Source organism: Magnolia sinica, chromosome 3, assembly GCF_029962835.1.
Source record: "Magnolia sinica isolate HGM2019 chromosome 3, MsV1, whole genome shotgun sequence".
Taxonomy (NCBI): Eukaryota; Viridiplantae; Streptophyta; class Magnoliopsida; order Magnoliales; family Magnoliaceae; genus Magnolia; species Magnolia sinica.
Window position 1 is genome coordinate 16,566,630 of NC_080575.1, and position 27,173 is coordinate 16,593,802.

At 41.2% G+C, this 27,173-nt stretch overlaps 1 protein-coding gene across 1 annotated transcript; it reads right to left on the reverse strand.

The window, feature by feature from the left end:
* Nucleotides 1-942: 942 nt before the first annotated feature.
* Nucleotides 943-26,424, reverse strand: LOC131239616 (chloroplast envelope quinone oxidoreductase homolog). The gene is made up of 4 exons (XM_058237405.1): nt 26,266-26,424; nt 7,800-7,941; nt 2,781-2,872; nt 943-1,816 (listed from the first exon to the last, which is right to left on the reverse strand). Exons 1-4 carry the CDS (start codon nt 26,329-26,331, stop codon nt 1,127-1,129), a joined length of 990 nt encoding a protein of 329 aa, XP_058093388.1. The 5' UTR covers nt 26,332-26,424; the 3' UTR covers nt 943-1,126.
* Between the last annotated feature and the right edge of the window lie 749 nt (nt 26,425-27,173).

A 27,173-nucleotide genomic window follows, 5' to 3' on the forward strand; every position in this document is an offset into this window, starting at 1 on the left:
GGAGATTGTGTTTAGATTTCTCACAAACATCATAGTAACCCTATACAGAATTCTTGCAGGAACTTTATGTGAAAGGCTTTAGCAGGAAATCCTCATCCTATCAAACCAGCTGATAAGGTTACAAAGAACTTGATGGATGAAGTGACCGTGATATTATCAGCTTGATTAAAAACTTGTGGCCTACAATGAGTTTTCAATGTCAATCACCACTATTTCTATGTTGTGGCGCACCGGAGATTTGGTCTGCTTGATTCTGTTTTGGTCAAGCACGGCAGTGAGCTGTCAAAACCGATGGTTGAAAAGAAAATATATAATGGTGGCCTGGGAACCACGGGCCTTGGTGGATCCAGGATCGACAGAAGCGGCCCCCGAAAATCGAAATAAACCGTAGTGGGGTGAAAGTTGGAAGGAATTCTTAACCTTGATTTTAGAGCATGGTCCATACTATTTATACGAAATTACGTCGTTTAGCCCCTTCATCCGTCTTCTTTTCTGTTTTGCAGCTCACCTTTAGATCGGGCAGATTCTTGGCACATGGGGTGGTAAAGGAAGAGGAATGCGTCCTATCCCTGCACGTCTCTGGCCACAAATACTAACTGATACCTAAAATAGTAAGAATTGGTACGAGTATTGGAAAATAAGAACTATCACCAAAGTACCAGTTGACCTGCTGGCTAACAGTATCTTCTCTTCCTCCTCTGCAATTTTTATTAATATAATAACACTTTTTGATGGGTCCTTACTCATGCTGCCGTAGTAGACTCGCAAGAGTTTGGACACAAGGTCTTGGGTTCAAGTATCCATTGCAGTGAAATAAAAAACATCGTTGAGATCAACCCGACCCAACCCAGCATGAAAATTGATGAAACCCCTATTTCCACTTGGTTGTTCCTAATTATCCGTTTGAGCAAGTGGGGCCACACATGCACAAAGGCACATACATAAGGGGAATGAAACCAACCGTCCACATTCGAGATTTATATAGATCGACATTTTTACATATAGACCAAATAGCCAAATAATAGTTCAATACACCATTTACATATAGATAAACCACCAAACATTTGTTTTTATGTCCATAAATCTCCATCCGATACTCAGATATCAGCCACAGATCCTCATACTCTCAAGGCTCTACGATGATCTTACCAGTAGCATGGCCCTCAATGCTCTTGGCCCATGCATCCTCTGCCTGACTCAAAGGATGCCTGGAATTTATCACAGTCTTCAGCTTCCCTTCCTTTACCAACCCTACCAAATACTCCAAATTCTCAGCCTTCGGACTCACCAACAACGGCACCAAAGTCTTCTTTGAAAAAGTCAGCTTCTTTAGTGCAAACGTCATCAGTGCTCCAAGGCCCGGCGTGATGTCCACCACCTTCCCATTTTCGGTCAGATTGGGCTCAAAAGTGGACCATGGAATGCCAGTCGTGCATTGGATCACTGAATCATATTTCCTCCCAGATGGGCTCTTCAAGGCTGAGCCCTCTGGGGTCCGGTAGTCGAGCACCTCATCCGCTCCTAAGCTCTTGACGAACTCGATGTTGCGGGCCCCACATGTGGCCGTTACATGGGTGTTGCCGAGCTTTGCCAGCTGGACTGCATAGTGGCCCACCCCACCCGAGGCTGCAGTGATTAGAATGTTTGATTGCTTGCCACTACTGTTGAGCTTGATCCCCGAAGCATTGGTGAGTGCTTGGAGTGCAGTGAGGCCTGCTATTGGTAAGCCTGCACCTTCAGCCGCCGATACCTCAGGGGGGCGCTTAACTGTCAATTTCGCCGGGGCCACAGCATACTCAGCTAACCCACCTCCATTCTGTCATTCAATACGCATGCTAAGAGTCCCAAGAACCAAAACCATATGAATGACCAATAAAAAAAATTCTTTTCTTTCCCCCTATATTTCCTTTTTTTTTTTTTTGGGTGTGGGACAGTATCCTGAACAAGGTATAGAGGACCTATTGATCCAAACCATAGTTTAAAAACTCAAAAATTCAACTTGATTCCCAGACGGGTTGGGTTAACTCGAAGACCCGATTCAACTTGATATTTAACAATTAAACTAGGGTATTAATTCCATTAATAGAAGACACTTAAAATAGTATAAATATAAAAATCGCAGTTTAGAACATAGAACCAGTCTGTGGTCAGCTGGTAAATGCTGTTGCCATCTTAGTTGAGATGTAAGTCCAAATCACACCATCTGCACTAAAATAAAATTAAAAAAATCTCTCGACTCAATTTGAGTCATGCCGACTCGCATCAAGTAGATGGAGTAGGTGAGGCATCAAGCAGAGTTTGAACCAAGTTGACTTAGCTGAGTTTCAAGTCAAATCACTGAGTTTTAGAACTATGATCCAAACCATTCATCTGGTGGGTTCCACCATGGATGGGCAATGAATAAAAAGATCACCTCTGTAAAACATTCCCAGTAATCTGAATGGTTAACTTCTCCCATTGCATATATGCTGCAGGACACATTTGATTGTTGACCATCCATCTCCAGCCAAACAATCAGGTGGCTGGGATCATCCAACAGGGCAGTTCTTTGCTGCATCACCCATCTCATGGGGCTGTGTTCATTAAAGGTGGACCCCACCTTATGTAACACTGGATCCAACAAAGTGCTGGTGGTTCCTTGAATGGAACAGGCAGACAGCACTTATGCATGCAATATACTGCCTTCTCCAAGCTAGTTGAGGTGGATCATTAGTATTTTCCAAAGACCAAAAGCATTATTGCAAGCACTGTAGCAGCAATGGAAGCATAATAGCACTCACCAGAGTGTTGAGCATGGCCACTACTTTGTCGCCAACTTTGATATTGTCGACTCCCTGACCAACCTCAACTACCTCTCCTGCTACATCAGTAACTGTTTCATCAATGAGCGATTGTCAGTATAAATAGTGTAATGACCTGGTTTAAATTCTGAATTTTATTTTAACACACATTGCACACACACGCACAACCGTTCATCCATTAACTTGTCCAATTTCAACCATTAATTATGCATTGAACCTGTCCAACTTTGAGCAATGATCCATGTACCGAAATCAGCCTAATATTAGCCCCTAAATTGTGTAGGAAATTTGCCCAAGTATGTCCGCCAATTTGCATAATAAAACACCCCATGTACAACCGTTCAACCTTGAGTTAAATCTACCCAACTTAGACCGTTAGATTTTGTATCAAATCCATTCAATCTTGACTGATGAACCATGTATTAAATCAGATCATTTATGACCATTTATTGTATGCTAAATCTGTCCAAATTGGACTGTTAATGTATGCCTCAAATCTGCCATCTATGGCTGTCAAACCATGCCTCGAATCTGCCCAAATGGAACCACTCATCTGTGCGCCGAATCTGCCCAAAGATGACCATCGATCGGCACACTAAGCCTGTTTAAATTGTGGGCGTTGAATCATGTAACAATCTGTCCAAATCCGACCCTTGGACAGTGCACTGAAACCGTCCTAAGCTGGCCACCAAACCACGTGTATAAATCCCCACAAAGACAGCCATTCATCCACCTCAATTCAATCATCAAAACTGTCCAGCAATTCCACCATCAAGCAGTCCACCATCCATAGCCATCAATCCATTCATCCACAAGTGCATTAGATGAGAGGTTAGGGAGCTGCATGTGAAGAGCTTCTAGAAGGCAGCAATGTGAGTATCTAGGGAGCTTTAGATAGAGACGGTCCATCTTGTGATTCGCTAACCAAGTGAGATGGGGATGCCTCTTGGGCCGTGACACGTCTAGGCTGTTAAGGGCCAATGGGAGGAGGCAGTGACATGTCAAGGGTGTTAAGGGCTAATGGGAGGAGGCAGTGACGTGTCAAGGGTGTTTGGGGCCAATGGGAGGAATCACACAAGTGAAGCCTTTTGGGTGATGGAGCCCTCTAGCATATATAAGAAAAATGAGAGGGTTAGAGCATAGTGTGAGGTTATGTGGTGAGAGAGGGAAGGGGAGGAAGGAAGAAAGGAGGGAAGGCGTAGTTTTGAGGCGAGTTAGCTCTCACATGTACCCTTTTGCTTTTGAGTAAATTGTTTCTTTCCCTGTATCTTCAAATCATTTCTTTTTCCTCTAACATACAATCCCTTTTCTTTTGGGTAGATTAGTTCTTATATCTTAAAATTATTTTTCCTCTAACATGCATTGCAGGATTTCCCCCAAGGTTTAACCCTTTTGATTCATTGCATCTTTCTTGATTTTCCTGAAAAGTTAGATTTCTACCTTTCTTGATTTTTGCCATTTTCTTTCTTGAGAATTAAAGTTATATTTTTGTCTTTCTTAAAGTTTTGCCCCATACCTTTATTTTCTTGAAAATCAAGATCCTTGATGAGATCCTAGGAATTTATACCCAATTCTTCTCAAATTTCCATACTAATAACAATGCTCTTGAAGATTTTTGGGTTATGGAGTAATTTTTCAGAATTATAGCATGATCCTGGACTATGCAGGAAATTCCAGCACGTGAAGATTTATTATGTTACAAGGTTTATTGGACAGTTTTCTGGACCTTTCTGCACTTTCTAGAAATTCTAGGGTTTCAAATGTAATTTTTCATAATTTCATATTTAACTATTAGCATTGCATATTCATGATCTTATTGTATATTTGATGATGAAAAGAAGGTTTATGGAACTTGAAGTATGTAGAGAAATGTTATAAATCTCTCATGTGCTTATGATATTTTGGAATATTGAATCATGTATCATGTGCATCATTATCATAAAATAGGTGGGCAATTTAGTCCTCTAGGTTGAAAATCCCATGTTGGAACACCGGAAAAATAAGTGGGGTGATTGAGTCCTCTAGGATGAAAATCTCTAAAAGCATAAATAGATGGCATGATTGAGACCCTTGGGTTGAAAGTCCCTAAAGCTCAATTAGGGCCTTTTGGAACCTCTACTACGAGGCAAGGTGAGTGAGTATATTTGAATTGCAAAAGACCACTGTAAGGCTAGGTAGGGTAGTAGTCTGACTAGCTAATGTGCGAATGGATCACTCACTACAAGGCTAGGTCGGTAAGCATGTCAAAATTGCAAAAGACCACTGCGAGTCCAGGTGTTGTACTTCACTGCTGTGAAACGGCCTTGGTGTTCAAAGGTTAAATCATACTGATTATTGTGAGTTACTTCATACATTGGCATTGCATTCTTGAAGCGTGCTACATGTTTTTGCATTTCCAGTTTTGCATATGAACTTTACAATATTTTGGTAAAATATGATTTATTCGGCTTAGATACTTTTCCTTTTCAAAAACTTGTGCAATATATACTCACTAGGTTTTTTAGCTTATCCTTTAATGTGGATATTGAATTTCAAGAGCAAGGCATATTGAATTTCAAGAGCAAGGCCTAGTCAAGGAATGTTTGGAGCAGAGTCCTAGCCATTTTTTCTATTTACTTAGTTTTTTTTATTTCTTTTTAGTTTCAGATTTATTATAAGAGGACTTATAATAGAAGATTGATTAAGACTTAGGTTATGGTGATGGTTTGGATATTTTACTTTTATTTTGATTTATTTTAGGAAAGTATATGCTTTATAGAATGGTTTTATATGATGGTTTGTGGTTTATGGCGTGTGAATGTTTAATATTTGAGTCATGCCTTTGGGTAAGGGATCAGAGTCGAGTATACCTGAGTGCCAGATTTTCGGGCTTGACAAATAGTTTGTGATTCTCTCTTAGTTTGTGATTCTATCTTACATAGTTTGAGATGTGAAACATAGAAGCGTAAGGATCATATAGTGAGAGTAGGTTGCCAACTAGGATGCAACTTGGGTTTGGGTCAACCTAAACCTGATTGACCTAGCCCGAGGTTGTTTTAGGTTTTCCGCGTCCTTGGGTCAGATTTAGGTTGGAAAATGCCACCCTAGTTCAAAATCGGGTTAGGTTCGAGTTGAGCAAATTCTGGGCGGGTTAGGTTAGGTTGGGAATAATCACATGTATTTGGGTCGGGTTGGATCAGGTCAGGTTTGGCAACTCAGGTTGGAATTCGGGTTGGGTCTTCTTGAGGTTTGATCAGACTTGGGTTGACCCTCGACCCGACCCGACCTAATCGCACCACTATAATGTCGGTGTCGTCTTATTTAGTGGTAAGTCCGGTAACCCAGCGTGCATTCTTGGTCTTTGGACTTGGAGTGGACTCACATTTGGGGTTCACTAGATCCAATCTAGTTCCAAGTATCTAATAAATAATCATGTTTCATCTTAGTCAACCTAGAACCGACCCATCTATACCCTAAATGACATACATTACTAGGATTGTGTATGTTTGTGTTTCAACCCCGAAAGAAAACATAAAAGATAAGATACGCTATAACATGTCATATTATACTAGTGGAAATTGCACAAACCCCCATCAATGGCTTCGAAGGGCCGCGGCTAGTGTTCAAGGTATCAGTATCACTACAAACCTTGCTAGCCGGAGATACGGAAACAATATGGATATCGCCGATAACCGAAAGTGCGGGGAAACATGGGGAAAACGGTGGAATTTTTCAGTGAAACTACAGGAGATGTTAAAATACACATATTTGCATATTTAAGAATTAGAAAATTTCAAAAAGAATGCATACATAGTTAGTTTCAATTTAATGGGGGTCTAAAAGCATGTGTTGTCATAAGAAACCAGTCCAACCATCCCATCGATCCCATCTATCCATCCAAACATCCCTCGATATTTCAAAATATCAACAACACAAAATTTTGCTGAGAAATTGTTGACAATTGGAAAGGAAACAAAAGATTCCACAGTGGGGCCTACTTGTTGAACAATCGGCATCACCTCATGATGAGTCACAATGGACAAGCAACTATGGGTGAGCAAGATAAGGCACTCAATGCCGGCAAGATTCTTCCATTGTATAAAGAATAGAAGAAGCAACCAAAATTAGAAATCACTTAATATAGTTAGGAACTTACACTTGCACCAGAATTACAATTTGACACTGACTACAACAATGGGAGAGGCAAAACATCATAATAAAGTTTCAACCATGTCATCTGAGAATAGGCACAGTAATCGAGTAAGACAAGGAACTTTTTTTAATGGTAGTACGAGAAGGATCATGTACTTGGATCCTCAAGATCCAAAACTCTAGAGATGCAGGTACGCAAGGAATGGTTACAAAAGAGATTTTCTCCTAGGAACCGGTTATCATGAGAAGCCTTTCACAACTCATTTCATGTGATGTGTGCACAAAATCCGAACCGTCTACTAGATGAGTCACCTCATGAAACCCATAGGGCCCAAAAGTCAGCCTGATCAAAAAATTAGGTGGACCATACCTAAGTGGGAGGGAATTCCCACCCTTGATTTTCACTGGGGCCCACCTGAGCTGCAAAACAACATGAGTTTTTGCTCAATCCTCCATCCGAGGTAGATGAAGGGGCTGTATGGCTTAGATTGCATATACACAGCACGTGAAATGAGTTCTCAAAGGGTTCTCATGAGAACCAGTTACTAAAAGAAAATTTCTAGGTTACAAAATATCACAAGTTGGGATTTCAACCTATTGTGCATTTCAGATAATAGGTCTACAGTTCAAGAGGAATTATAGTCCCGCTCAATAGCAACTACACAGTTTCCTGACATGCAGAAGTAGAACTCATATAAGTGGGACCCATGTTTCGGTTATCCATACCATTCTCGTGGATCTAACATGGATCACAGATTCTCCACAAACATTCTAGATTTATGTGTACTTGGATACTTCTAATTTATCCGAATGGAACCCCACGGATACAATGATACTACTTGATCTTACCATACTTCTAATTTTTACCTGGAACAATTGGAAATTTCCGAGGCAGAAATGGGCGAGCAACGCCTTTCTGAATTTTCCAATCAACTGGATTTATACTAGCTGCTTCTAATTTTATTAGCACCTCTTCCTTCTTTGGAGAAGGAACTGGAAGCTCCACATGCTGGAACGGGAAGGAAAAAGTATTAATGCTTGTTAAGGAACATACTCATTGGAAAATGGTTTACTGTTAAGTATCTCAGATATCCATCATATAGCATGAAAAGAAATAAATATTTAGCATGAAAGGTACAATTTATTTCTGATGAAGAAAAGAAATATATGCATCAGTAAATATAACAATGATAGTCTTAAGCAAGGTTCAAAATAGTGGTTACACGCATGAATGGATTGATAGCAATGCAGGCTAGAGACATTAAAAGCATGTCTGGATACATGGAATCCAGGAAAAAGAAAGGAATAGATAAGGTTTGATTCAACACTTTGGGAAGTTTTGGATAACAAAGGAAACGGGGGATTCCGCATCACATTCATTGTACTTTTCTATAGTGGCACAAGAAATTATGACCATTGTCTCGCAAATATGAGATTTTTACTTGCGATCCAAACAAGACATCCAATAACTTCTTCATTTTAATTAACCTATGTAATAGACTATTAGATAGCTCGACAAACTATTGTTAATTCGTGGTTCTATGCTGCTACTTGGTTGGAACCAGAGCTTACACTTATGACATTTCTTGCAAAGATCATCATTGATGGAGAGATCAAAACCATTTGCACTTAGGATATCCTCTATGCCTACTGCCCAGCCTCTTGCCTCTGCATAATCCCGTTTAGTGCTGGGATACTGGGCTAAGTACCAGCTCCAGACTGGTTCTTCATCGTTACGAGTCACTCATCCAACAGATTTGTGGTTAAGTCAATACCATGCTCTGGGTCGGGAACCTTTGCTCTTTTCTTTTGCATTTCCACTGTCTGCATTCTCCTTCGTATCTGTCTGTATCGCAAAGCTGGTTGACAGAACAGCGCTTGATTGTAATCAACTATTACATTGACCTGTGGGAGTTTTGTGCTCTCATTATGGGTCCCCAGCCTAGAATGGAGGGACAGAGGTTTGCATCAGGTTGGCAGACACACCAAACTTATGTCATAAGTCATAACTTTCATCATGAATTTGATGGTGGAGCAAGATTCATGTAGTCATCCCCAATTAATCAGGATGAGGGTTAGATGATGATGATGATGATGTGGCGACGATGATCCAAACAAGACCTCCAATTTTGGAATATAAAGGATTTGGAATATAAAGGAAAATAGTGCTCATGGAAATAATGATTAATATTTTTTAAATTTCCATTTTCAGTGCAATCCAAACATGCCCTAATTGCTTGCAAATTTTCCTTTTCGGATAATATGGAAAGTTAGGTTGTCATGCAATGTTGGGCATGAGTCTATCGCAGTCTATTGCAGTAGAGTTGTGTTGGTAAACATGCATCAGTAGATTCCCTACTTTTTTTTATATTGAGAATGAAAATTTTATTGAAAAGAGGAGACAAAGCTACAACAAGGGGGATGCCTAGACTGCGACCTGAAGACTACCCAAGAAAATCAAGATTACAATCCCTCAATTTTGGAACACAGGAGGCCCACTCAATAATTAGTGACCTCACCCGATGAGACAACTTCCACCGATTTGCTGACATTTTCAAAACATTTAGCATTCATTTCTTCCCATACAATCCACCAAAGAGCAATCAATGCCATCCTCCATAACATGGTCTTCACTTTTCCAAGCCCTAACCATGACAAGCATACAAAAGAGAGTTAACCAAACCCAACGAAGACCATGAGACTTGGAATCAGCTCAAGAGGTCCACCCAAATTGAACTCGAGAAATAGGAGGAGAAAGAGAAGGAAGCATGAGAAGGAAGAAAGAAAAGGAAGGAGAAAAGGGTGAGTACATGAACCACCTGGGTTCTATGACTAGTTCGAGTCACCAATTTTGAGAGAAACCCCAACCAAGCTTGCATCAATTTTGACTCAATGGGGCATGAAAACCGGGCCGACTCAAGGAGTCCTAAGTTAACACACCAAAAGAGAGTTAACCAAACCCAACGAAGACCACGAGACTTGACATCAGCTCAAGAGGTCCACCTATATTGAACCCAAGAAATAGGAGGACAAAGAGAAGGAAGCATGAGAAGGAAGAAGGAAAAGGAAGGAGAAAAAGGTGAGTACATGAACCACCTGGGTTCTATGACTAGTTCGAGTCACCAATTTCGAGAGAAACGCCAACCAAGCTTGCATCAATTTTGACTCAATGGGGCATGAAAACCGGGCTGACTCAAGGAGTCCCGAGTTAAGTCACCAAGTTGGCTATCTTTGGTACAAGATTCTAACGAAGATCAATCATGATGCATATATTGTTCAACATCATGAGGACATGGTGATGTCTCGATCTTTCCTCGTTGCAGACTTGTTCGAATGGCATACATATGTGGAGCACATGTGCCCATAGATTAACTCGAGGACAAGTTCTTTTCAATTGGAGCCAACTGATGTAGGACGCATCAAGGACAGCTTCATGGCTAGTCAAGGATTGAAAGAAATAGGATTGGAGAGTTCGATCTTGGGCAAAACATAGTTTTAAAACTTGAAAACGTGACATAACTCGATAGCCAGCTAGGTCGGGTTGACTCAAAGACTCGATTCACCGTGACTCGATATTCAATAATTTAACTACATATTTACTGCATTAATAACAAGCAGTTAAAATATTATGAATATAAAAATATGCAATTTAAAATATCGTAGTCTTTGAGTCTAGTGGGTATGGTGAGCTCCCTTAACCCTTTTCTCCCTACCTCTGGCATCAGTTCCCCTTGAGGTTATCTTTGTTATAAGCCTGGGCTGCTCTGGTGTCTTGTGTCAGGATTCTCCTGTTGTTTGTCCGGACGATTTCTCTAATGTTCTAAACATTTCCCCTCTTCAAGTGGCAACCTTTGATAAAGTGATTGGGTCGCCCCCCGCCCCCCCTCCCCCCGAGGAGGCTCTATCTCTTAGCGGCATCGGCTAGCGATGATAAAGACTTGGCGGCGGCGATAAGGGGCAAACAATGGATCCTATCAGCCATGTGGGAAGGCTGCTTCAAATGATCTTTGGTGATCGAGAAGAGGCGGTCACTTTATTTTGGCTTGTAGAAGAAGGGGGGGCCACCTGATGGATCAAGCTATTGTCCAGAGGAGGCCTCCTACATCTGTAAAGGGATCTAGAGAGCTCTCTAACTTGGGGTTGAGTACAAGTATTGAAGTTGAGGCTAACCTCGAGAACGAGAGAAAGGCCAAAAGGGTAGAATGGTTCCTAGATGATGTTCTCTTGGAACGTGAGGGTTGGGCTACCAACAGAAGCTTCTTCAAGTTCTAGACGTATGTAGGAGATCCAAAGCTAACTTAATTGTTCTCTAGGAGACAGAGCTCCAGTCTATTGACCACAGAGTGGTGGAATCCATTTAGGGTCGCAAAAATGCAAAGTGGAAGGCACTTGATGCTTTGAAATTGGCCAGGGGTGCATCGATCATGTGGAACCCACAAATCTGGGTTGTGGAAGACAAATCAATTGGGTGGTTCTTGGTTTTGATGATCCTGAAGGAAGTGGCATTTGACTATAGATGGAGCTTCTCTAGGGTTTATTGCTCGAACCTACCTACCCCAGGACCTCTACTCTGGGAGGAGCCATCATCTATCCTTGGCAGAAGGATTTTGCCTTGGTGCATGTGGGGCAACTTCAATGTTGTGCAGTTTTCCCATGTAAAGCTTAATGGGGACCACATCTTGAGCAGTATGTAGGGCTTCTCGGGATGCTTCTCGGAATGGATCTAAAGACATGAATTAGTAGACTAACCTCTGGCAAGCATAAGATTCACATGGTCCAATGGTTAGGAGAGAGCAGCCATGTTAAGACTTGACTATTTCCCTGTTTTCCCCTCGTGGCTGGAGAGATTCCCTCTGGTTATCTAGTGGGGTCTACTAAGGCCAACTTTCGACCACCGCTCATGTGCTTCTGGGGGTTAATGAGTTAAAACTAAGGGCCAAAACCCTTCACTTCAAGCTATGACTTGATGTGTAAGGCTTCCACAATTTGGTGCCCGAGTGTGATCATCCTTCACTCTAATGGCCCGGCTAGTGTCATACTCTTCCAAAAACTCAAGTTGTTGAAGAAAAAGTTGAAGGTCTGGAAAAGAGAGGTGTATGGGCTAAGGAAGCAGAAGCCAGAGGATATATTGTAGGACATCCAAGCCTTGGATGTCAAGGACGAGGAAGGCCTCCTATCGGAAGCCAATAGAGAAGAAAATGAGAAGCTCATTTTTGTCTATAGAAGCCAAATAAAGAAGGATATCAAGTGGCGGTAGCGATCGCGAGACACTTGTCTCAAGAAAGGGGATAAAAACAATAAGGACTTGTTCAGATTCAGGGGAAGAAAAGGAAAGGAAAATTTATTTCCTATGAAACTCACTTTTTGTTGTTTGTCAAGCCTTCTTTATTTATTTATTTATTTATTTATTTTTATGGGAATTGGTGAAAAACACCACTTCCCACTTCTTTTTTAAAATTTCCACTTCTTACTTTTTATCTTTGTTGGAAAATAAATTAATTGATTTTCCCACCACCACCACCCTAAGAAAGGCATTTTCCCACGATGGAAGGAAAATAGGTTTCTCAAGAGTTAAGCCCAAATGTGCCAACATCCATCTTCAATCACCTCACATGTGCCACATGTGCAAATGTGCTAAGTGACCCATTGTCTATCATCAATTATTCCCCACATGTGACACTATGCCACATGTGTCATCATTCATCTTCTCTTGTGCCCCATTCGCGTAAAGTGTCCCGTGTGGTAATGTGCCACATGTACCACCATTTATTCTCTTGCACCACACATGTGCAAAGCACTCCACATGCAACAATGTACCACATGTGCCATCGTCCAACTTCAATCATTCCAAATATGCCACATGTGCCAATGTTTACAAGTGTTGACACCTAGTTTCAAGTGCCCATGTGTCAAACGTGTCAATGCATGTCTTCTGCCATTGTACAGCTTCACGCACTTCACATGTACCCCATGTGTCACAAATTGGCTTCAAGTGCCCCACATATGTTGCGTATGTCACACGTGTCACAATCCATCTTCAAGCATCCCACTTGTGTTAATTTGGCACGCGTTAGTGACTACCTAGAATTTTTTTTTTCCAAGAACATTTCTTATTTTGCCAAACAATAAATTTTAAAATAGATAATAAATTCCTAGGACAATCTTATTAAAAAAAAAAAAAAAAACTAACACGGAAAACAATGTTTCTTTTCCCATAATTAAATGGGAATAAGGTTTCCCTAGAAACACTATTTCCTTTCCTGTGCTTTCCATGAATCCAAACAGACCCCAAGTTTTTCCATGGGATTGCTAGTACACGGGCCAAGTCTGACAAAATTTCCTCCATTATGGTGGACAATTATAAAATTGAAGACAACTCAGATCACAGATGCGATAATTAGATTCTACTCCAACCCCCTATCTGAGGAAAAGTGGCTAAGAACAAACCTGGACAACCTAGCTTTTGACTGCATATTAGAGGTAACAATGGAACTTAAGAAGGTTGTTATTGAAGATGAAATTAGGGAAGCGGTGACGGCCCTTGAAAAAGATAAAGCCTTGGGGCCAGACAGATACCCCCTAGCCCTTTTCCAAGTGTTTTGGGACGTGGTTAGGGTGACCTAATTACCTTCATTTCTAACTTCTTTGACTCTTGCTTGCTTCCCTAAAAAATGTGACATTCCTTTCTTACTATCATTCCCAAATCAGGAGGAGTTGTGTGCCTAAAAGACCTCAGGCCTATTAGCTTTATCAGTAAAACCTACAAAATCGTGGCAAAGATTCTAGCCTAAAGGTTCTGCATCATTCTCCCGAAAGACATATCCTCACCCCAAAGTGCCTTCGTCACTAGGAGGCAGAATCTTGATTGCGCCTTGGTGGCCCACGAGTGTATCGATTCATGTCATCGTGCTAGCAGGGAGGGCATTGTTTGTAAGATCGATTTGGAGAAAGATTATAATCATGTGGACTAGAAGTTTCTCGAGTATATTTTAGGTAGGATGGGGTGCAAGTCTCATTGGAAGAGATAGATTCAAGTGTGTATCCACTTGGCAAGGTACTCGATCTTAGTGAAAGGATCCCCTTTCAAATAATTTCATGCATCCAAATGGCTTCGGCAGGGCTCTCGAAGGCGCTTAGCAGACTGTTGTCTAAAGGTTAGGAAGTGGGTCTACTCGAAGGGTTCAAGGTAGAAAATGTGGTCCCTCGGGTCTCTCACCTTCAATTCACGAATGACACCCTCATCTTTAGCAAGGCAGTTTACCATATGGTCGAGAATCTTTGTAAGATCATTATGTGTTTCGAGGTTGTTTCCGGCTTAAAGGTTAATAGCCCTAAGTGTGAAATCCTGGGGATTCATTTATCTGAGGTAGAGGTGTCTGGGTTTGCTATGGTCTTCGACTGCCAAGCAAGTTCCTTACCAACTACATATTGGGGTCTCCCTTTGTGTATAAGCAAGCAACCTAAGCACTTGTGGGAAAAGGTTATTGAAAGGATGGAAAGAAAAATTATCTCCTTGGGGAAGCAGAAATCCATCCTTAGGAGGTATATTAACACTCATCCAGTGTTTAATTTATCGGCGACAATATCGAATTGTCGCCGATAATATCGGTATCGCTAGGTCATTGAAACCGAAAACCCATTTTTTCGTTTCTCTGCCGGATATCACCGAAATATTGCCGATAATATCGGTTTTTCGATATTTTCTAAATATCGCCGATAATTTACTGTTCCCATCAACCACGGGTGGGAATTGTTGCCAACTTACATTTTATCAATAAAAGGGCCACGTTTTCAGCAATAACATCGTTAAAATCCAAGGGTAAAAAGAAGAAGAAGAAAATACCTGTTTTTTTTTTTTTTTTTTCGCTCAGATCGATTTAAAGATGGACGTTTCAAAGCTTGACTGCAACGACAACTATTCTTCAAGAGGTAAGAACGAAATCCCTAAAAAATTGCATTTTTTGTCAAACGATCCTCCAATGGCGACTTCTTCGGCTTGCCAGCCTCAAAACCCGCTGGCAGGGCTACGAAAATCCGGAGATTCGTTGGATTTTTTTTAAAATTTGGGATCAAGCGGGAGGGATTTTCGATTTCGGAGGAATTTGGAGAAGGGTTTTTTATTTTTAACCCTATTTTAAGAGGACACAGATTAGCTACTCGCAGATTCATACCGCGACTAATATCGTTGTGACGTTACCAAGTTCTGTGGGTCCCACCATGATATATGTGTTGTATCCACACGGTCCATCCATTTGGAGAGATCATTTTACGGCATGATCCAAGGAATGAGGTAGATCCAAAGCTTTAGTGGACCCCACCACAAAAAACAGTGAAGAGAGTGACCCCACCATTGAAACCTTCCTAAGGTCCACTGTGATGTTTATTTGAGATCCAACTTGATAATAAGTTAACACTGACATTAAAGAAGGGAAATCACAAATATTAGCTTGATCAAAAACTTTCGTAGCCCTAATAAGTATCTTATGGTAGGCAACACTCTATCCACCATTTTCTGTGGTGGGGTCCACTCGAGATTTGGATCTGACTCATTCTTTGGCTAATGCCCTGAAATGGTCTCTCCATATGGATGGACAGTGTGGATACAAAACATACATCATGGTACCATGACCCACATAACTTGGTGACATAACTTACTCGCTAGTCAACTTGTCAATAGCTAATCCGCATCCATAAGGACGTGGGTTGCGTACGCACACACTTAGCGTATTGAGTAGACTCTGTAGAGCCCACCATCATGTACGTGTCATATCCACCCTATCCAACCATTTTTACGAATCATTTTAGGACATGAAGCCCAAAAACCAAGTGGATCCAAAACTCGAGTGGGCCACAGGAGAGGAAATAGTGAAGATTCAATGACCATAGTTTAAACATTCATGTAACCACAAAAGTTTCGTATCAGGCTAAACTTTTTGTGTTTTCACTTCATCTCAATGGGAATGAACTTATAAACGGTTTGGATGGCATATAAACATCAAGGTGGAGCCTGGGAAGGTTTGAAGGGTAGCAAACTCTTTCTCTAGTTTTCATTCTTGTATGGCCCTCTTGAGTTTTGGATTCATCTGATGCTTGGTCTCAAGTACTAAAATGATCTGGAAAAAACGGATGGACGGGGTGGATTTTTCGGAAATATCATGGTGGAACCGACCTAGCATCCCAGCGCAGGAAATTCCTACCAAAGCCTTTGGCACAGGAAATCCATTTTCAGAAACGGATTAGCTAGTGTACCACATACCTGGCTGGCGTGTTTACGTCACCAAGTTTTGTGGGTCCCTTCATGAGGTATGTGTAATATCCAAACCATCCTTCTATTTGGCGAGTCCGTCCTAAGGCTTGAACCGAAAAATAAGACAGATCCAAATATCAAGTGGACCACACTGCAGAAAGCAGTAGGGGATTGAACATCTACCATTGAAACCTTTTTCGAGGTCACAAAAGTTTTGGATCAACATGATATTTGTTTTTCCTCTTCATCCAGGTCCGTGTGATCTAATGAACAGATTGAATAGAAAATAAACATTATGGGGGGCCCTTCGAATGTTTTAATGATACCGATCATTGTCCCACTGCTATTTGTGGTGTGTTTCACTTATACTTTGGATATGATTTATTTTCAAGATTATGCTCTAAAATGATCTCCCAAAATGGATGAACGGTGTGGATGTAATAAATACATCATTTTAGAGGCCAAAAAGGTAAAAGCCCGTTTGGATACCCAAACCCAAAGTAATTAGAATTCGTTCGAGTTTCAGATTCTCTTCGAGGGGTCACTTTCTTCTTAAAGAGAATTACATAGTATAAGTTACAGTGCTCCTAGTTGTATCTGTTCTCTTGGACAGTCCAATCGATCGATCTGAGCTGTCTATTAAGTCGGGAACACATGAAATGGGCTAACATGCAAAAATTGCACTGGTTGGATGGTCCAGTTTGACATTCATTTAGCCTATTTTCTTTAGCCATCCATGGATGGGATGGTTTTTAGCTTAACAAAAGTTAGTCTTTAGAATTGTAAGTAATCCATGATGGGGCCTAACAAATAGATGGATCAGATTATTGATTGGAGTTACTTTTGGGTAAATGATCCTGACTGTCCATTTTAAAAGGTCATTGATCAAATGGTGAGTACTTTTTTTTTTTTTTTTTTTTAATCAGAGGGATGTTTATATGTTACCCCATTAAAAGTACGATGGACCTATGAACACTATAGATCAATGGATTGGACTGTCCATGTAAACCGGTGCAACTAGGCGCATTGTAACTTGTAGTCTCAGAGTGCACTGGATCTATTTTCTCCATTTGTTTATTCCCAATGTTTTCTTTGGCGTGGTCTATTGGAACTTTGTTTATGATTTAATATTGGGTTCAACCCCTAAAATGAGCTGTAAAACGGATGGATGGTGTGGATAAAGCACATAAATTCATGGATATATAGGTGAGTGGTAGGCAATGTACGGAGTCGACATGCTCGCACTGCAGTTATTGGCAATCCGTGTTCTCGCACGGATTGTATCCTCTTCACCGTGTGAGAGGAATTGGAGCACGTGGTCACTCATACACACCAGCAAGAGGCACAGGCTGGCATATGAGAAGTTGTAGAGGCTCATTTACTATCACTATAATATGAAGTTAAGAGAGGCAATTGCGAGTAGACCGAAACACATAGGAAAATTTGGACCCGCTTGACCTGTTGTCTATAGGTACCATGGCACAGATAGGTGATAATGATGAGGACCCACTTTATGAGTGGGTCAAATCAACTGATTTTGATGATGCGAAGGAAGGCCCTGCTCCACAGGTAGCTGAGGGAGCAACGTCTCTTAGTATCGATGTCGATTAGGTATTAAGCGAAGGTGGATATAGAGTACTTTGATCCTTTGGTGAGGAGTTCGGCACATTCCAATGAGGGTAAGGAAGCATATTCACGGCCCCCTTCCCGTCATCAAGTCGTAGTGAGTGATGATGATGAGACAACCCCCACTCGACATTGGTCCTGGGGACGACGACGATGACGGTGATGAGGGAGGGGACGGAGGCACCAACACTAGTATAGGTGATACTAGTGAGGGTGGGGGTGGTAGCGGTGGGGGGTACACAACAGCTCAGAGCCAACGATCCGTTGACCAGTTCACTGAGAAGCAGAGCTTTGACCATGCCACACAAGATGAGGACCATGGATTTCGTCCACCATCCAGGGTGAGAGCATCAGAGCCTAGATATATGTTAGAATGTCGTTCGAAGAAGAAAGCCGAACGCGCCGCGACTAATGCTCTCACATGCAGCATGTATCTATAGACATAAGTTCAGATTAGGAGAGCTCCACCTCCGTCCCACCTTATACTCATTGGGGATATCACGGGTACGGCCATGACGGCTCTGACATTCAGTCACACTCATCTACCCATGGATACAAGGAGCCGGAAGATAATTCTTCGAGTCATAACCCTTTGACAGGAGGATATTCGGGGTACCCGTATGACTGGCAGCAATACTATCAAGGAGTTGAGGTTGGACTTGATCTGTTCCATCGGCACCCTGCTCAGCAAATGCCGTTGATGTATGTCACGCAATGTAACACCTCATACTTTCCAATACTTAAGTGTTACCATTTTATTTAATTTAATATAAATACAAGAAAATAATACAACCTAAATATATATATATATATATATATATATATATATATATACACAAACACACACACACTATGAAATGCTATTTAAATATTTTATAAATATTTAAAGTTTCACATTAAAATGATATGTAACTATAATCCATATTAAATGCATATACTTACAACATCGCTAATAGAAATTACAAGCTATGGAAATTGTAATACATAAAAATGAAATACACTAGGAAAATTTATAATGACTAACATATTTCAAACAATTTAATGACTTGTGTAAAATTTAAAACCTAACACATATATGACTATACAAATAATATATATACATATATTAATCTCTGCTTACTGATATTCATATAATTTATATATATTAACAATTTGGGATAATATAAGTTATATATGACAAAATACATAAAGGAAATAAGTAATGATAATAATAATAATAATAATAATAATAATAAATATTAAAATTATTCCAATAATAACATTTAATGTTCGAAATTCATTGAACAGGGGTCCCTATCATCTAAATAAGCCCTTAGGGCCCTTTTAACCGTTGACGTTCGATTTCGAGATGATCTGATCGTCAGATCGACGTGAGTCCACAAATAAGACCTAAACCAAGCTGTAGGGCCCACCTAAACTTTAGATCTGCCTGATTTTTAGTCAGAAGGTTTGATTAGAGCCTTCAAGGCAAATGGACGGTGTGGATTTCTCACGAGCATCATGGTGGACCCCACTTAATGGGGTGCGCGTGCACAGCTAGTGCACACTCGGTGTGCACCATACCAGCAGGAGTGGTCAAAGCACCCCTGACCGAAAATCTCTCTTTATCTTCTAAAAAGAGAGATTTTTCTCTTGCTCGGTTTCTAACAACGGACGGACAGGACACCCGTTTTCTTTGATCAGCGGCCCACCAAGAAGGGTCCCTTACACAATCTGAACCGCCAATCTTGTAGGTGGGTCAATGTAGAACAAAACCTGATTCGTCTCAAATAAAGGTATGTACTCATGAGGGCACAAATCCAGTCGCATACGGATTGTAGAAAACCATGTTTCCAAAAAAAGGAAACTGTTTTCTCACCGCCAGCTAGGCGATCCGCGTGAGGTGGGATTCTCCAATCCCAACCTTTCATTTAGGAGAGAGCACGGCCGTCCGATTTGCTTAGGGCTTTCCAACTGAAACCATTGCCGGTTTTGCAATACCGACCGATTTTAGGGTCAGTTTTAAACAGACCTAATCCTGATCGTTAAATCTCGATCCAATGGTCTGGGAGGTCTAGGGTTTCGAACGAGGAAAGCCTATATAGCAAAAGGATCGGCTCTCCATTTCCTTGCAGCCGCACATGAGAAAAATCGTCCGTTCTTTCTCTTTTCGAACCCACCACCTAAACTTCTTAGAAGCTTCGAAACTCCTCATCTACAAGCTCCACTACGCCCCTAGAAATTCTCTCATGCTGTCGGAATGGAGAAAGAATCATCAGAAAGAGATTTACCATTGGAGTTGTCTCCTTCTTCCTCGTTTGAGCCACACCAAACCAAGTCGATTCGGGTCGAATCTGGGGTCCCGTGACTCCATTGGACCTGCAGCAGGAAAAATAAGAAGAAGAAAAGAAAAGAAGAGAAGGTAGAAGAGACAGAAAGGAAAGAGAGGGAGAGAGAGAGAGAGGGAGTGTCCGCCACTATGGTAGCTACCCAAACTGAGCCGAGTCAGCTGGGTCGGGTGATGAATATCGGCCCTGGCTCAGTCCGATTTTTGCTGGGGTTTTCCAACTAAATCAGGAAGAGAAGCAGGGGGAGAGATAGGAAGAAAAGAGAAAGAAAAGAGGGAGAGGAAGAGAAATGGAGAGAGAGTTGGGGTGGTGCACCACGTTCCTGTTCAGCCGACCGAGTCGTTGACTCAGTTCGACCTTGGGACAAACCAGGTTGGGTCCCTTCATTTCCAGCAAGTTGCTGGATGTTGCTGGTTTGAAAGGAAGCAGAGAAATGGAAAGAAAGAGAAGAAGGGAAGAAGATCGACTCGATCGGCTCTAACCGAGTCGACTTGCCGAGTCAAATCGCTGAATCAAGCTACCGAGTCTGACGTCCCTAGCTGGACGTTCCAGCTTGAAGAAAAGAGGAAGAAGCAAGGAAGGGAGATTTAGAAGATGAGAAAGAAGAAGGGAGAGAGATGATCGAGTCCACTCAGTTTCAAACCGAATCAAACTCACTGAGTCGGGCTGACCCGAATCCCATATTATTCGGGGACCGTACTCAGTCAGCAAATCGACGATATTGGGGCTCCCAGTCCCGATCCTAGTACTATGCATCGTCATCGGGTAACCTCTCCAACCGAATCCAAATCGGCCGAGTTGACTCGATGAGTCAATGTTTCTTTCTAGATTAGATATGCCTCATTATATTAATATCATGATTACATTCTTATTATGTAGGTTGCTAACATTATATGTGATTAGCCTCTAACGGATAATTTGAGCTAGGACTAGTAATTTTAAATGAAATTACAATTAGTAAATAATTGTATTTCACTTACCGCTCCTAAATATTAACATTAATAGTAGACCATAAAATTTATTATCATCACAAGGGTTAAGGTTGTCATGTTAGCTAATAACAATTACATCACTAGTATTAATGCAATTTTACAATCATTAATACTATCAACATGATTACCATTCGTATCATCATTAGGAATTTAATGAATAGCTATTAGTGACTTATCTATGCCGATATTAGCTATTACATATAAAATAATATCATTACTAATTACTAGTGTATTGCTTTTGCCACTCTTAAATATTATCATAGATGGTAGATCACAATGTTAATTATCATCTGAATGATTATTATTAATATGTTAGCTAAAATGAAGTATAACACTGACGCTAATGATTATCTTATAACTATTGAGTTTAAACGTAACTAATACACCAACTAGGGTTCAAACCCTAATTATCTATTCTAGAACTAAACTCTAGAATAAAATCCTAAAATCCAAGTATAGGGCTAGAGTCTAGGATAAAACCCTAATTCCACATTAAAACGCTAAAAGATGACCTTAGGCTATGATCTTCAACCCTAGGTAGTGATGAGAACTGGGACCTAATTGTACAAGTTCATGATTTGTGGTAGGATACAACTCTAAGGCTGCAAGCACTTAGCAACACTAGAAAGCGATTCAAAGTATTAAGGTGATGATTCTTTCCCTTGAGCTTTTCATTCTCTCATTAGCTTAAGTTATAGTTTTATTTTAATTTATAAATGATATCTCTATTCTGTAACTACATGTGTTAATTGTTGGAATTAAATTGCTACATGTGTTAATTGAATTGCTTAATGATTATCCTGCATATTTATTCATGCTTGTGGATTATTTGTGGATTGTTTATGGAACTTAAACTGGTACATCAGTGAGAAACCCCCACCTATATATGTACACCCATACTTGGGATGTAACTTGACTAGTTGTGATCGTAATGGACCTTCGACTTGGTGGCTATTGAGTGGTGGTCTAGATGGATCATTGATGTGGGCCTACTATCCAGGGTTGTTGTGCCCAATGGTCTTTAAGGATGGTCTTTATCATATGGTTTTGATATCGGCCCCGCCCTATGTGACATATTTTGATACTCGCCCTATGTGGTTTTGTTTTAGTACTTGCCCTAGATAGGTCCGATGTTTTATACCGTGCAACCATGCGATGGTAAGCCCCATATGCTGTAATATGATTGGCCACTAGTTGACGAGTTTCCATTAAACATCCTACGGTGGTAGTCTCATGGGTCGGGGATGGTGGTCATGGGACACTATGCCCGAGCCGTCGGCCTACGCTGGGCCATGTGCTCCCCGTAGTGACCGTGAGCTTATTTAAATTGGCTGGTTGCAATTTGACTAATAACGGGTTGGCTAATCATGCATACATAGCACAAACCAGCATTTATTGCTGTCGTACGTGACATACGGATTCGCCTATCTAGATGTTTTGCCCGGGGCACAAACCATCATCTATTGTTATCGTGCGTATTTGCTTGTCTCGATGTTTTACACGAGGCACAGACCGTCTGGATGTTTTACCTGAGTCGATGATTGCATGGGTGACCCGACTGGATGATGTTTCCCAGGTTCGATGATTGCATACTTCACGCATTCATGCACATAATAAGACCTGCATCATTATTGTTTTGTATGCTTTGTTTTATAACTATGCTTACCTAATGTGGCGGTGTGTAATCTTGAGGGGAGTTCACACTGAGTTGGCCACTCATCCATTAAATAAATATAACCGTACAGGTAGCATAGGTGGCTTAAGTGATTTTCAGGTTCGGGCTGATGAGGAACCGGGTTCAAGTGCCAGAGTTGCATGACTGTATCTACCTTGAGAAGCTGAGGGGTCTTGCAGCTCAAATTTACATGCATTCTACTATTTCTCATGTATCGTATCATGTAATTCTTGTATTTGTTAATTTTGAAGACATTGATTTGTATAAGTCATTATGGGCAACCACTTGTATATTCTAAATGTAATTTGAAATTTCCCTTTATGCTTACTTGTCCATTTTACGTTCATCTGCTTACTCTGATGAAAGATAAAAGAAAAATATATTCTCGACTTTGACCATCCTTTAAGGTTAACACTCGGGTTTTTGGAAAATGAGTCGTGTACTCGGGTCCTAAAAAGTCGAGGCGTTACACGCAATACCCACGTCTAGGCGTAATCGTACAGTTTGGGGAGAATGACTATCAGAGGTACATAAGAGAGTTCCTCAATTGGTACGAGCAGAGGATGACCTGAGAACAGTACTGCCAACATGTTGGGCAACAGTACCACTCTCAATTGCCACGAGATCCGGATAATGGTTACAAGTCACCTCGTCACTTGATGTGGGGATGAAACACAGCTAGAAATGTGTATTTTTTTGAATTCATTTACTTTTGCATGTCTTAATTATTGTAAGCTTGCATTTGTATTATATAAACTCATTTTGGTTACTATTTGAGTGATTTCTTACAACAACGCATGCCTTTTGGCCCCCATTAAATGGAAACTTGTTATTTAATGCATTCTTTTTGCAATTTTTCATTTCTGAATATGTAAATATGTGCATTTAGGCATGTCCTAAAGTTTCACTGAAAAATTCCACCATTTTCTCCATGTTTCCCCCTTTTTCCCTGCATTTCCAGTTATCGGCGATAATGATATTATATCTTTATCTCCGGCCAGTGAAACTTGTAGCGATACCGACAACTCGAACACTACACTCATCAAAGCAGCTCTCTCAAATCTTTCACTCCATTTCTTGTCTTTGTTCAAGTGTCCAAAAGTTGTGCTGCTAAGATTATATAATATGAGAAGAGACTTCCTTTGACAAGGTGCGGCATCCAAAAGAAGGTTTCATTTGCTTAATTGGAAGGAAGTCTGCAAGCCTTACAAGGAAGGTGTTACGGGAATTAGGTGTTTGGAGGACATGAATGCTGACCTGGAGCGAATAAAACAACTTTTGGAGATCCATCAATGAGGGAAAGTATGGGTTATTAGGGTTGTACATCGAGCCAAGTCGAGTCAAGGTGGGCCAAGCTTGGCTTGACTCGTTCGTGCTCTCCTCGGGCTTGAGCTCGACCTCAAGTTTGACATTGAAGCTTGGAATGTTTGCCAAACCTTTCGAGTCGAGCTCGAGGCAAGCTAGTGGATAGAGTCGAGGCGAGCTTACTTCGAGTTGAGTCGAGCCTACTCCCAACCTGCACCCGACTCAACCCAGCAACCCGACCCAACCCACACCCGATTCAACCCAGCCATCCGACCTAACCTAGCCACTCGACCCAACTGACCCAACCCGCACCCGACCCAACTCTCAAATCAAATATTCAAATATATATATATATATATATATATATATATATATTCGAGCCGAGCCGAGATCTACTATGATCGACTCGACTCGTTTTCAAAAGAGTTGGGTCATATGAAGCTTAGCTCGCCTCGAGTCGTCGTTCAAGTCGAGTCAAGCCGAGCTAGATCAAGCCGAGCCGAGCTAGCTTGGCTCATGTACAGCCCTATGGGTTATCATCCTTTGGATGGTGGACTAAATCCTCATCCTTCTGTAGATATTCATCCTTGTGGAAATCAGTTGCGCGGATGGAGCGAATGATTTGGAAGGGCAATGGATTCTCTCTAGAAAGCGGTAAAAGAATTCGGTGTTTAGATGATCTATGGATTGGGGAGCAATCTTTGAGATCAAAATTCCCTAATCTTGTTGCTTTTTGCCCCACAAATAATATTTCGGTAGCTAGGTGCTTCTTCAGAGTAGAGATGCTACTAAAGCATGGGTCGCCCCTTGCAAATGTACTTGAACGAAGTCAAGTAAGATGAACAAATTCAGCTCTTTCAGCATTTGTATGGAATCTCGCCTTCCTCGGGTGTCAAGGACTCTTTACTTTGGCTGAAAGACAAATCAAGTACCTTCACAATGAAATCCTTGTATGGAGTCGTTTGCTGAAGGTCCCCAATCACTAATTGCAGCCACACAGACCAAGTCTGGTTGTATGGAGCTCCGCTTAAGGTAGCAGCAGCCTTTGCCTAGCTCGTGGGAAGGAAGGGAATGCTGACCATCGACAATTTATCTATGCAGGCAATGATTCTTCCCAATATTTGTCTTCTCTATATGAATGATGCGGAATCAGTGGATCATCTTTTAATTCTCTTAAGGGTTGTGGGATGGCATATTGGATTTCTTTAATATTTCTTGGGTGATACCGAATACAGTGCAGTGGCTGTTCTTATCCTGACATGATGGAATGCCATTAAAAGATGGTAAAGCCAGGTGGAGAATAGCCTTGTTTGCATGTTTATGGCCCATTTGGGGAGATCAGAATAACCAATGTTTCAGGAATACTTGTGGGTATCTTCTAGCGTTGGTTAAACGGGTTGTTTTATACATCAGGGAATAGGACCCTGATTAGGCGGTTTCTTTTGGTTTCCTCTATTTTCTAGTTGTATTCTTGGTCAGCTGTTAAATCCTAATTGCCAACCAGCTGAGGTCATGACCCCGACAGTCCAACTGATTGATCCTAACTGTCCACTAAGTCCATAATGCATTTCACTGCCTACAATTTGGATGATTCTAATGGTAAGACTTCCCATATCAACAGTGCCCATAGTGTAGTCCCCATGAGTTTTGAATCGACCTGATTTTTGGTCCCTGGCCCAAACACAGTACGGAGAACCTGATGGACGGGGTGGATTTCATCCACATGAAGTACTCCATCCAAATCAGAGAATAGTCGCTCCCCAACATGACTACTCGAATATTTTGGGGATGGCCCGTTGGATGCTGGGAAACAACAGAACAGTGGTCTAGATTACCAAACCAGAACCCCACTTGTCAGAATTGAAATCTAAGTCCTGACTAAATTCAGCATCCACATCAACATCGACGACGAGCGCTATGTGCAGCAAGGATCAGAGCACAAACATCTATCACTGTCCAAAGGCAGTGAGCGGGAATCCAACGCGTACTTTGAAATGGGAATCCGAATTATGGGAATACCGAGATTCGGATTCCCAAAACGTGTCGAGATTCTCGGCAGCAATCTCTTAGAGGCTGGAGATTTGCATACATGAATCATTTCCACAAATAATAAAGAGAAAAAGATGAGAAATTGCAGAGAAGAGAGGAGCGAAGAAAATACTTTCAAGCCAGCGGCCCCACCGCCATATCCATCGTACTGAACGGCTTGCATAAGCTTTCCGGCCATGGAGAGTCGGATCCAAACAGGCGGGTTCTTCTCAACGGATGGTAGCAATGTGAAGAAGTGTGCAGAGCAGAAGCGACGGAAGTTGCTATGGTTTCAGAACGAGAGAATTCCTGTCACCCTAATGGTTTGGCGTCCGAAGCTGTTTTTTATTTATTTTTATTTTTTTAGTGAGTGGTGACGTGAACCAATGAGAAATAGGGTATCAGGAATTCTCTGTTGACCTGATAACAGAGGATCCGGATTCTCTAACGAGACGCGAATTTCCTGCCAAAGCCTTTAGCGAGAAGTTCCTGCGCAGCGATTCAATGCGGGGCCACTGCGATGTCTGTGGAAAGTCACTCTGTTCATACGATTTTTCAAAATTATTTTAATACGTGCAACAAAAAATAAATTGCATCGAGAACTTAAATGGGCCACACAAGAGGAAATAGCAGTGATTTGGTGACCAACATTAAAACATTCGTATGATAACAAAAGTTTTGTATCAGTTCAAGTTTTTGATGTTTATACTTCACCTCCAGTAAAAATGACCTTACGAGCTTAAGAAAGTTTCAACAGTTGTTATCACTTTCCCCACCGTTTCATTTTGTATGGCCCACTTAAGTTTAGCATCCTTTTCATTTTTTATCTCATATGTTAAAATGTGATCGAAAAACTGATAGGCGGTTTAGATTTCTCACAAACATTATAGTGGCCCCATCCAAAATTTTTGGGCAGAAACTTGACGTGAAAGGCTTCAGCAGGAAATCCTCGTCCAATGTAACCAGCTGATTACAAAGTCTTTGATGGATGAAGTGACCGTGATATTAACAGCTTGATTGAAAACTTGTGGCCTACAATGA

What these genes read in the sequence shown, in the direction of transcription:
- LOC131239616 (XM_058237405.1), bottom strand. Translation starts at nt 26,331, where the DNA reads ATGGCCGGAAAGCTTATGCAAGCCGTTCAGTACGATGGATATGGCGGT. An exon ending in GTGGGGCCGCTGGCTTGAAA is followed by an intron (nt 7,942 to 26,265) that starts GTATTTTCTTCG and finishes TTCCCGTTCCAG; the next exon opens with CATGTGGAGCTTCCAGTTCC. An exon ending in GAAATTTCCAATTGTTCCAG is followed by an intron (nt 2,873 to 7,799) that starts GTAAAAATTAGA and finishes TTGATGAAACAG; the next exon opens with TTACTGATGTAGCAGGAGAG.